Source organism: Otolemur garnettii, unplaced genomic scaffold (assembly GCF_000181295.1).
Source record: "Otolemur garnettii isolate 467f Iridium unplaced genomic scaffold, OtoGar3 scaffold00005, whole genome shotgun sequence".
In the NCBI taxonomy this organism is placed as follows: Eukaryota; Metazoa; Chordata; class Mammalia; order Primates; family Galagidae; genus Otolemur; species Otolemur garnettii.
In genome coordinates, this window is record NW_003852400.1 from 20,098,942 (window position 1) to 20,110,598 (window position 11,657).

The 11,657-nt window shown below is 43.3% G+C and overlaps 1 protein-coding gene across 1 annotated transcript; it reads left to right on the forward strand.

Annotated features, from left to right (window-relative positions):
* Positions 1–295: 295 nt before the first annotated feature.
* On the forward strand, positions 296–10,311 carry GATAD1 (GATA zinc finger domain containing 1). The gene is made up of 5 exons (XM_003782662.3): positions 296–780; positions 1,329–1,454; positions 3,255–3,314; positions 6,735–6,918; positions 9,486–10,311. The coding sequence occupies exons 1-5, from the start codon at positions 526–528 to the stop codon at positions 9,674–9,676; spliced, it is 816 nt and encodes a 271-aa protein (XP_003782710.1). The 5' UTR covers positions 296–525; the 3' UTR covers positions 9,677–10,311.
* The last annotated feature ends 1,346 nt before the right edge of the window (positions 10,312–11,657 follow it).

Here is an 11,657-nt window from a genome sequence, read left to right on the forward strand (position 1 = left end):
ATTTTGGACGAACAACGATTATGCCATCGGTCACATTCATGCTAAAAAAATTATCTGTTGTTTATGTTTAATGCACCTTAACTGGGCGTCCTACATTTTACCTGGCAAGTCGACTCCTTAAACCCCAAAAGTTTGACAACCCCGCCGCTCAGCGACAGCAAGTGGAACTGCAGCGAGCACCCAAACACTGGGTACCGCTCTTCCGGTCAGGCGGCCCGCGTGGCCCCGCCCACCGACGGAAGCATCTGCGGCCGCGCTCGGGCGTCCCGCAGGCCGGGCCCCGCCCGGGTTCCGCCTGCTGGCGCAGCGGCCTCCGGGGGCAGGGTCTGGGGCTGGGCGCGGAGCCGGTCCGACCTGCTTTCCGCCTCCAGGGGGCAGCGGCCAGGGCCCAGTCCCTGGGCTGACCGCTCGGCGCCTCGCCGCTCCTCCTGTCGCCGGTTTAGGCGGGCCGGCCAGCGGGCGGCCGGGCCAGCGTCCGCCATTCCCGTGTCCCTGCGCCCGCGGGGGCCGCCCGAGCCGGCCACCATGCCGCTGGGCCTGAAGCCCACCTGCAGCGTCTGCAAGACCACGTCCTCGTCCATGTGGAAGAAGGGCCCGCAGGGGGAAATCCTCTGCCACCACTGCACTGGCCGGGGCGGCGCGGGCGGCGGGGGCGCCGGCTCAGGGGCGGCCGGCGGGACGGGGGGCAGCGGCGGCGGCAGCGGCGGCTTCGGCGCGGCGACCTTTGCCAGCACCTCGGCCACCCCTCCACAGAGCAACGGGGGCGGGGGCGGCAAGCAGGTGAGCTCCTTGGGCCCCGCCCGCCCCCGGGGCTGTCCGGGCGCGAGGCTGGCCGAGGCCGGGCCGGCGAGGAGCGGGCGGGCGCGGGCTGCCCGGATCGCCTGCACAGCCTGCGGGACCCGGACGCCCCTCCTCACCTGCGGAGGGCTGCACTGGTTTGGTCCATTCCTAAGCATCTCTTTTTTATTGTGAGAAATTCAGAGCATAAAGAAGCAAGAAACTTAAAAGCCCTTCAGAAATTGCCCATTGTAATATTTGGGGTAGGAGCAACCAGGCATCTCAAGAGACCAGTGCGTACACAGTCTTAAACAGGGTCATGCAGCCAGTGTTGTAGGCCCTGCACCTTTTCCCTGTTAATAAAGATTGTTTCTGTTATGTATCATGTTATTAAGTAGGATATTATGTCATCGTTTTAAAACACAGCATTAAGTATTCGTTAAATGACTTTATAAAGTACATAAAGCTGGGATCCATGTAAGATGGTTGTATTGGGGCAGCAAACTTTCTACAGTTTTTATTTCTTTCTCTTTTTGTTCTTTATGTAACAGAGTAAGCAGGAAATTCACAGGAGGTCTGCTCGGCTCAGAAACACTAAATACAAATCTACTCCAGCTGCTGAAAAGAAAGTTTCTACTAAAGGAAAAGGGAGAAGACATATTTTTAAATTAAAAAATGTAAGATGATTATGCACAATGCCTTTTACTGTAATGATTTTGTGTGTAGTGTGTCCTGCCGCCGCCTTCATTTCTCACCTTTGTGGACTCTTCCCTTGGAAACTCTTCTGCAGTATGCTGGGGAGTGGTCCAGACTCCCCAAAGGGAAAGAGCTCTTATTGCAAGAGACTCACTGTTTATAAAGTTAATGATACTCTTTCTCTCTTTTTTTTTTTTTAGCTTCCCCTTCTCTTGAAAATATAAATATGAATTTAAAGGAAACATCAGCCTTAAACCCATTTTATTGGGTTCTCTGTGCAAAGGAATAAGAGAGATTATGGTTCTTCAGACGACCAGCTATACCTGGAAAACTTTTTTTTCATTCTTTAAAGATCTAAGTAAATAATAGTACTGGAACTCATCATCCCATATTCTTCTGTTGTTACAGGCCCAGAGAATAGATTATAAATTTGATGAATATGAATTAAAAATTTTGGCTTAGCACCTGTAGTTCAGCTCAAGTGGCTAGGGCACCAGCCACATAACACAGGAGCTGGCAGGTTTGAATCCAGCCTGGGCCTGCCAAACAACAATGACAACTACAACCAAAAAAAAAAATAGCTGGGCGTTGTGGCGGGCGCCTGTAGTCCCAGCTACTTGGTAGGCTGAGGCCAGAGAATCACTTAAGCCCAGGAGTTTGAGGTTACTGTGAGCTGTGATGCCATGGCACTCCAGGGCAACAGCTTGAGACGGCCTCAAAAAGAAAAAAAAGAATTAAAAATTTGTCTAAACCTTCTTTATTTTTTCTGCAATAAGAAAATTGTTGAGGGCAGTACCTGTGGCTCAGTAAATAGGGCACTGGCCCTATATACTGAGAGTGGCAGGTCCCCTGTAAAACTAACAACAACAAAAAAAGCTGGGTGTTGTGCTGGGAGGCTGAGACAAGAGAATCGCCTAAGCCCAAGGGCTGGAGGTTGCTATGAGCTATGACGCTACAGCACTCTACCCAGGGCAACAAAATGAGACTCTGTCTCTTAAAAAAAAAAAAAAGATTGTTGAAGGACATGCAGGAGTAGTCAAAGCACCTTTTTTGCAATAAGTTCTCACTGTTACTGTAGACACAGTGGACAATACTCTGTAGACTATTTCTTTAAGCCTCAGTATGATATTCTTTCCCTTCAGAACAGGATTGCTTCATTCACTAGCAAGTGACATTTCTGAAGATGGACATATTCGTTTATGTGTATAAAATATAGAATGCCCCTGCAGTAGACTGTTGTGCAGATGACAATCTTATTGAGAATAGTTATCCCTAATTTGAAGCTTTTATAATTCAGACATTTGACCAGACAAAACATGTTAAATGTTCATTTGTTTTTATTTGTATCACATACATTCCTTTTAAGTACAATGGACTGTGTTAATCTGCAATTATTTCATCATATCTCTGCAACCCCTTCAAAGCTGGTGTCAAGTAGGACAGATTTGGAGAGGCCTAGCCACTACCTTGTGGCACAGAAGTGTGTATTGCAGATTTAGAAGGGATTTCAAAGTTTGCCATTATTGGAAGATGGCAAATTTCAAAGAACTCCCAAGAAAATTCCTAAAGCCTTAATTCAGGATTGCTAAAAAATTGATGTGGAGGGTCACAGTTCCATAATTGAGACAGGAAATGTCTTCAAGAAGATAATTTTTCACTTTGTAAGATCAAACAACAAATTTTAGTATTTCTCAAATGACTGAATCTTGGATGGGGCTGGGACAATGCCTATGCACGCTTACATACTATGACTGTGCTGATGTTTTTACTTTTTTTCATAGCCCATCAAAGCTCCAGAGTCAGTGTCCACCATAATCACTGCAGAATCAATCTTCTACAAGGTAAGCTTCTATAGAGTTACCGAAGGAAGAATTGGGCTTACTGTATAATATGCTGCTAAAATGTTGGATTATTCTAAAGGTCTCTTATTCTATATTTGTATAAGGTGTGATTATGCTTTTGTCCCTTCTAAGCTATTCTCCCCGGTATGTAACTGTTATGAAATGTCCTAGCCACATCTGGAGTAGAAGGAGGAGTTGCCTACTGAAATATGATATGAGGGGCTTAGGTATTTTTTTACTGTAGTTTGCAGAAATTGTTCTTAGAATGCTAATGTATAGTATGGAGACATGAAGAACTAAGCTGTCTTAGTCAATGTGATGGCACTGAAGGGTGAGGAAGCCAGAAGGAGGATTTAGACTAGTAGAGGATGTAGACTGGGATGTCTAATGGGCAAAATTGTAAATGTAAAATGATTGTAAAGAGATTGTAAAATACCTTTAAGCAGAGATGACAGGAATAGGGACAGTATTGGGGATTGAAACTTACTGTAAGTCCATGGTGAGAGAATCCAAGATGTTTCCAGAGAAGAATGCAAAGGTCCGGTTTCCTGGGGCCAAAGCCCATGGACATCTGCTGCTTCATTGAGAGAAGTGATACACTGTTATTTGTAAACTTGGAAATCTTAGGAAAGTAGCTGTTGTCAGAAAAACCTCTGGGCCTGGCAGCAGTCATTAAAGGCTGTTTGGTGTTTGTGGGTCTAAACTGCCACTTAGAGTGCTTTATACCTGATCCAAGTGGACCAGACACTGGGAAACGCAAGTGATTATGCCCTTGAGTGTATTTTTTTTTTTTAGCCTACAACCTGTATGGTCAAAAACGGTCTGTACACAGGCAAATGTCTCTCCTGTATTTTCAGCATTTCATAAATTGTCAGTAATAAAATGGCTAAAATTTAGTTTGAGCTTGCTGTGGATCAGGCACTGAGCATTTTACATGCTTTATTTCATTCAGTCCACTCTGTGAGGTGGGTACTATTATGCCCATTTTCTGGATGAGGACAGTAAGATCAAAGAGGTTTATTAACTTTTCCAAGGTCATATAGTCAGCACGTCATAGAGTGGGGTAGTCGGGTACCAGAGCCTAAGCCTAGAGTTCCGTTCCTGCTGTCACTGCTTTAGCAAGTGACTGGCTGTGTGATTAGGACCAACCTCTCTATAATGTTTTCATCTGCATAACAGTGAATAGTAACTACCTCAGTGGGTCAAGTGAAATCATATCTGTCAGGCACTTTTTGGAGTAGGTACTTAGTGAATAGTGAAGATGATCATCACATCTTCAGATTTGCGTGGTACCTTCACAGCTAAACATGCAGTTTCCAGATTAAGTCCAGAAGTGGTGTTAAGGTGTTAGTGTGTTAACTGCTTGCGTGCTACTCTGTGTTTCAGAGTAATAATTATTCACCATTCTTTTCAGTGCCTGTGATATATTGAACAAAGCAAAACGTAAATGCAAACTTTTTTTTGAGACGGAGCTTCAAGCTGTCCCCCTGGGTAGAGTGCTATGACATCACAGCTCACCGCAACCTCCAACTCCTGGGCTCAAGCGAGTCTCCTGCCTCAGCCTTCCAAGTAGCTGGGACTACAGGCGCCTGCCACAACGCCCGGCCATTTTTTGGTTGCAGCCATCATTGTTGTTTGGCGGGCCTGGGCTGGGGATTCGAACCCGCCACCTTAGGTGTATGTGGCTGGCGCTTAGCCGATTGAGCCACAGGCACCAAGCCCATAAATGCAAACTTAATGTGATAAACAACATAGAACTTCAGAGTAGTGGCTGGGATGAAGGACCAACTGGTGATGGGTAGGAGCCAACAGTTAGTACACTGTGACCTGCGTTAATTAGACTTGTTCAGAGTGATGTAGGGTGACGGTCACTTCAGATACATGGATAAGGTCCTCCGGGGGAAACTCCTGGCCTATCAGGTGCTCATGTGGCAGCTCAGTCACTGGAAATACTTCCTCAGAATCGTTTTATGGGTGAGGTACACAACCCTGAGGCTTTACCAGCTGTGAAGGCCTTGCTTCTGGGGTAGCAGCAATGAATTACATATCCCCACAGTCAATGACAGTGTGCTTCTGACAACTACATTCATTTAAGGAAGTGCTGAGTATCGTGAAGATTTCAGTCGGCTGTTGTGGATGTTCAAAGGAGAGAGTATCTCCAGTTCAAGATCAGGGACGAGGACATGGGATGGCAGAGGCATCAGGAAGGTTTAAACACAGGACATACGCAGATTAGTTGGATATACAGTGGAGCAGGAAATGAATAAAACACAAACGCGAAAGGTACCAGTATCGTCTCTTAGGAGGATATGAAACTGAATGGGGAGTAGAAGAGACAGACAGCAGGGGTCTGGGAGATGGATGGCAAATCGAGGGTAAACACACACTGAATACTAATAATGATCCGAAGAGTTTCTCATTTCTTTTAGTTTCAATTCATTTTCTTTGAATGGACAGTTGGGGAGGGAAGTGTGTAGAGCACATTTTTACCAGGTAAACACAGATTTTCAAGACAGTACTGAAAAAGACTGCTGAGCTGATACAGGAGCCTCAGCTGCAGTCTGTGCCTCATATGGCTTTCAGCAAGTCACAGCATCATGACTGGTTAACAAGGTAGGGATAGTGTGGAGCAGAGAGGATTTTTAGGGCAGTGAAGCTACTCTGTATGATACTATAATGGTGTATGCACATCATTATATCATTATACATTTGCCCAGACTCACAGGATACACAGCACCATCAGTGAACACTGATGTGAACTGTCGTCTTGTGCGACAGTGTTGTGTCAGCACAGGTCCTCAGTTGTAACAGGTGTACCCTCTGAGGAGGATGCTGATTGACAAGGGAGGAGGCTATGCCTGGGTGGGGGAAGGGCACATATGGGAAATCTCTGTATCTTTTGCTCAATTTTATTATGAACCTAACACTGCTCTAAAAAAGTTATAGTCTGTTTTTAAAAGTAGGGATAATATTGCTGTGATATAAAAATGATGAAAAAATGTTTTTCCCAGATGTAAATTATCATATAATCACATGTGTGTTTGTATATAATTTTTTCAAAGTTGAAACAACTTCAGAAATTGGCATCAAAAATATAAACAATACCCATCTACTCAGGAGGCTGAGGCAGGAGAATCGCCTGAGCCCAAGAGTTTGAGGTTGCTGTGAGCAACAGCACTCTGTCCAGGGCAACATAGTGAGACTCTGTCTCAAAAAAAAAAAAAAGAAATATATATATATATATATATATACACACACACACACACACACACATATATGCATATATATTTATTAGACCATCTCTAAGACCTTTTATTGACTACCTTGAAAACTTGCTTTCATATTAAGGAAGTTTCATTTATAACTATAGTACTATTCTATTTTTGTTTTAAATATGGGACTATCTTCTATTTCCCTCAGGGAGTATATTACCAGATTGGTGATGTTGTTTCTGTGATTGACGAACAAGATGGAAAGCCGTACTATGCTCAGATCCGAGGCTTCATCCAGGACCAGTACTGTGAGAAGAGTGCGGCCCTGACGTGGCTGATCCCCACTCTCTCTAGCCCCAGAGACCAGTTTGATCCCGCATCCTATATCATAGGTAGGTTTGGCAAGTGGTGTGGGCTCTTGAACTTAGTTAATTCTGCGGTGTTATGTAAAAGAATGTACTAGTTGGCTTGGGCTGCCATGGCAAAATGCCGCAGACTGGATGGCTTGAACAACAGAAATTTATTTTCTCTCAGTTCTGGAGGCTGAAGTCCAAGAAGAAGGTCTGGGCAAAATTGGTTTCTGGGTGAGGGCTTTCTTCCTGGCTTGTAGATGGCCACCTCCTTGCTGTATCCTAACATGGCCTTTCCTCAGAGTGTGCACCTGGAGAGAGAGCTTTCTGGTGTCTCGTAAGGACATTAGTCCTATCGGGTTAGGGCCCCAGGTTTTTACTTCATTTAACCTTAATTACCTTCCTGAGTGTCCCATCTCCAATTACTATCACATAAGAAGTTAGGGCTTCAAAGCACAGAAAGACAAATCTTGTGTATTCTCACTCATACATACTAAAAAAAATCGATATACATAGGTGAGAACAACAGCAGAGGGTAGAAAGATGATTATCAGAGATGGGGAGGGAGGTGTAAAGTGAGGATAGTTAATGGATAAAAAATATAGAGTGGCCAATATTTGATAGCACAACAAAGTGACTATAAAGTTAGGGCATACTTTAAAATAACTAGAAGAGTAGAATTATAATGTTCCTAACACAAAGAAATGTTAAATGTCTGGCATGATGGATGCCCCAATTACCCTGATTCACTTAATGTACATTGTGCCTGTATAAAAACATCACAGCAGACTGGGCACAGTGCTCACGCCTATAATCCTAGGACTCTGGGAGGCTGGGGCAGGAGTATCGCTTGAGCTCAGGAGTTCAAGACCAACTAACACAAAAGCAAGACCTATCTCTACTAAAAATAGAAAAATTAGTTAGGCCTGATGGCATGCCTGTAGTCCCAGCTACATGGGAGGCTGAGGGAAGAGTATCACTTCAGCCCAGGAGTTTGAGATTCCGGTGAGCTACAGTGAAGCCACTGCACTCTACCAGGGGTGACAAAGTGAGACTCTGTCTCAAAAAAGAAAAAGATAAAGAGCTTTATAGAAAATGTGAGAGGCATTTTATAAAGCTGGAGTTTGAATGCTACCAGTTATTTTAAGTTAGATCAATGTATACCTACTAAAAAGTGATATAGATAAGATTCCCAAATGAATGACCCAGGGTTAAACTATACTAAAATAATTTATTGCTCAGGAACTAAGTTATTTAGATTACCTATAAAAATGTATTCAAAAATATTATCTAAAAGAACGATTCCAATTATTTCTAAAATCTTCCAAAGTCTCGATATGCCTCCCTCTGCCTGCCACACAGTCATCCTAGACCTTGTACAGCATATCATATATGCTGTCTACGTTGATGGTTGAAATGGCAGCCACTGTGCTTTTGTTGATTTCAATGCTTCCAAAAGTTGTGGTACAAACAATTCTTTTTTTTTTTTTTTTTGTGAGATGGAGCCTCACTACCCCCTGGGTAGAGTGCCATGGCATCACGCTCACAGCAACCTCCAACTCCTGGGCTCAAGCAAGTCTCCTGTCTCAGCCTCCCAAGTAGCTGGGACTACAGGCGCCCGCCACAGCGCCTGGCCATTTTTTGGTTGCAGCCATCATTGTTGTTTGGTGGGCCCAGGCTGGGGATTCAAACCCGCCACCTTAGGTGTATGTGGCTGGCGCCTTAGCTGCTTGAGCCACAGGTACCAAGCCGTACAAACAATTTTTGATGTAGACTCACAAGAAGTTATTGCTAATACGATTTTGAAAGTATTCCGATTTTTAAAGTTACCCTGAACTTCCTAGTCTTTCTGCAGTGAGCATACATTACTTTTGCATCCTGAGGAAAAAAACATATAAATTTTTCTTTTTCAGAGAGAACTCCAGGGACAAGTAGCATACTGCTGTTGTTCTCACCTACATATCAAGTTTTTGCATGACCAAACAGTTGTGGTTTTCTGCTGATAAATGTAACGAACAGTGGACTTTCACTTGCCTAATCTGTGGGTTAGAGTCCTGGCAGAGGCGGTGATGTGTCCAGATCACCTCCAGGACTCCTCTCCCACCTCTTCCTAATACCCAGATTCTGATGCTCATCCCTGTTGGAGGTCAGAACAAAGATTTAAGCCAGTCTACCTGAGTTTACAGCTCTGCCACTTAGCAGCTGTGTGTGACTTTGGCAGGGTCCTTAATCTGTCTTGCCTCACTTTCCTCATATATAAAATGGAAATAATAATAGCACCTACCACAGTGTTATAAGGATTCAAAGTATTGGTATATATAAGTACTTAGAACAGTGTGGGCACATAATAACACTATAGAAGTGTTCAGATTTATTTTTAGAATCCTTTCTCTGTGGAGTCACTATTTGGGGGAGAATGTCACATGCCTTAAACAGTTAAAGAAGGAGAAAGGATGATGGAGAATAATTTCAGAGTAATGCATGTTTTAAGGGCTAATGTCAGGTCACCCCTAGAGTCTTCTCTCCCAGGCTTTAGGAATTTTAACATTTTCCGAAAATGCTATCTATGTTCCAAAATGTGTTTAACCTTTCCATTGGCGCCCTTCTAGGGCCAGAGGAAGATCTTCCAAGGAAGATGGAATACTTGGAATTTGTTTGTCACGCACCTTCTGAGTATTTCAAGTCACGGTCATCACCTTTCCCCACAGTTCCCACCAGACCAGAGAAGGGCTACATATGGACTCATGTTGGACCGACTCCTGCAATAACCATTAAGGAAACGGTTGCTAATCACTTGTAATTAACAAATTAAATCTGAATTTCCAGTTACTTTGTATTTGTACTATTATAGCACAGGCCACATCACATACTTCTTTCCATGAAATTCTTAAATGGAAGAAGTTTTTTCCCTACTGTCTAGTAACCATTAGATTATTTATAACTACTTAGAAAATTAAAAGGATTAGACAAGCATGAAAAATATTTTGGAATTAAATTTTACATTCTATATGTGTATGTCTGCTCCAGCAAGACTGTCATTTCCAGGGAGATATTAGGAACAGGTAGTGTCTATTTCCTCCCATAATTTATTTCTAGGAAGTCATAAAATGGATTGTATTTTTCTAAGAAAAGAAGAATATACTAATTAAAGTTTGGATTCCTGACCAAACGCTTAATCAAATAAAATGTTTCTGTGACCAACAGTATCGATCATGAAGCCACACGGCCTCATTTACTCATTTAGAAAATGTTCTGCCAGACTTTTGGCTGCTGTAAGTGTAAGGAAAGTGGTTGATGATTTTATCAGCCTAGGTTTTTAAAAACTTTCATCTAGTTCTTGTGTCACAAACAGGCATCCCGACTCTTTCAGGCAGGGCAGCACCTGTAGCTCAAGGAGTAGGGTGCCGGCCCCATATACCTGCGGTGGTGGGTTCAAACCTGGCCCTGGCCAAAAACTGCAAAAAAAAAAAAGAGAAAAGAAAAAAAAAACACTCTTTCAGTTGATCTTTATAGTAGAGTAGCTCTTCACTGTTTGAGCCAAAAGGACGCTCCTCCCAAACCACAGGATTTATAGCCCGGTCAGCTTCTTCATCCCCAGGTAGGTTTGTCAGAATCAAAGTGGATCACGATGATTTTGAGCTATGGCAGACTTAAGTGTTACTGTATTTCTACACAGAGTTTGTGAGTTAGAAGCAACTAAAGATAGCTCCATGTGAATAGTCATTTCTCTGTTCACAGGTGCTATAGTAAAACTGATTGTAAATAACATTGTTAATAACTTTGTAAATGCCAATGTTCAAATTTTTTGGATAAAATGTATTTTTCACTATGTATTTGCTTTGGAATTATTTTATGTCATTTAAACAATTTAGTGCTTTCTACCCAAAAATGATATTTAAAAACAGAACCAGGCTAGAACCAGGCTAGGCCTAGTGGCTCACATCTGTAATCCTAGCACTCTGGAAGGCCAAGGCAGGTGGATTGCTTGAGCTCAGGAGTTTGAGACCAGCCTGAGCAAGAGTTGAGACCCTGTCTCTACTAAAAACAGAACAACTGGCCTGGTGTGGTGGCAGGCACCTATAGTTCCAACTACTGGGGAGGCTGAGGCAAGAGGGGATTGCTCAAGCCCAAGTGCTTGAGGTTGCTATGAGCTATGATACCACTGCACTCTACCCAAGGTGACAGAGCGAGACTCTATTTAAAAATAGATAAATAGGCTAGGCGCCTGTGGCTCAAGCGGCTAAGGCACCAGCCACATACACCTAAGGTGGCGGGTTCAAATCCAGCCCAGGCCCGCCAAACAACAATGACGGCTGCAACCAAAAATAGCCAGGCATTGTAGCAGGTGCCTATAGTCCCAGCTACTTGGGAGGCTGAGGCAGGAGACTCGCTTGAGCCCAGGAGTTGGAGGTTGCTGTGAGCTGTGATGCCACGGCACTCTACCCAGGGGGACAGCTTGAGGCTCTGTCTCAAAAAAATAAATAAATAAAAATAAATTTTTAAAATAGAAACCAAAAAACAATATTATAGTACTTAGAATGGAGCAGATATTCTTTATCAATAAGTAATAGATTTTAGAAAAAGCAAAGGATGGTAAAATGAACATTTAATGTAAGATCTTTATTACAATGAGGACATATTTAAAAACCAGTGTAAAACCAGCTATTTGTTTATAAATTGGTACTTGTGTAGTATCTTTTAGAGTAGATTTTCACTTCCTCAACCAACATGATGGCTCCCATTGCTTACGGGTTCAATTTCTCCTGTTATCTGAGGCCTGC

Excerpts from the sequence above, each read along its gene's own strand:
- GATAD1 (XM_003782662.3), top strand. The coding sequence starts at position 526 with ATGCCGCTGGGCCTGAAGCCCACCTGCAGCGTCTGCAAGACCACGTCC. Across the intron at positions 781-1,328 it reads GGGGCGGGGGCGGCAAGCAG|AGTAAGCAGGAAATTCACAG; the intron begins GTGAGCTCCTTG and ends TTTATGTAACAG. Across the intron at positions 1,455-3,254 it reads ATATTTTTAAATTAAAAAAT|CCCATCAAAGCTCCAGAGTC; the intron begins GTAAGATGATTA and ends TTTTTTTCATAG.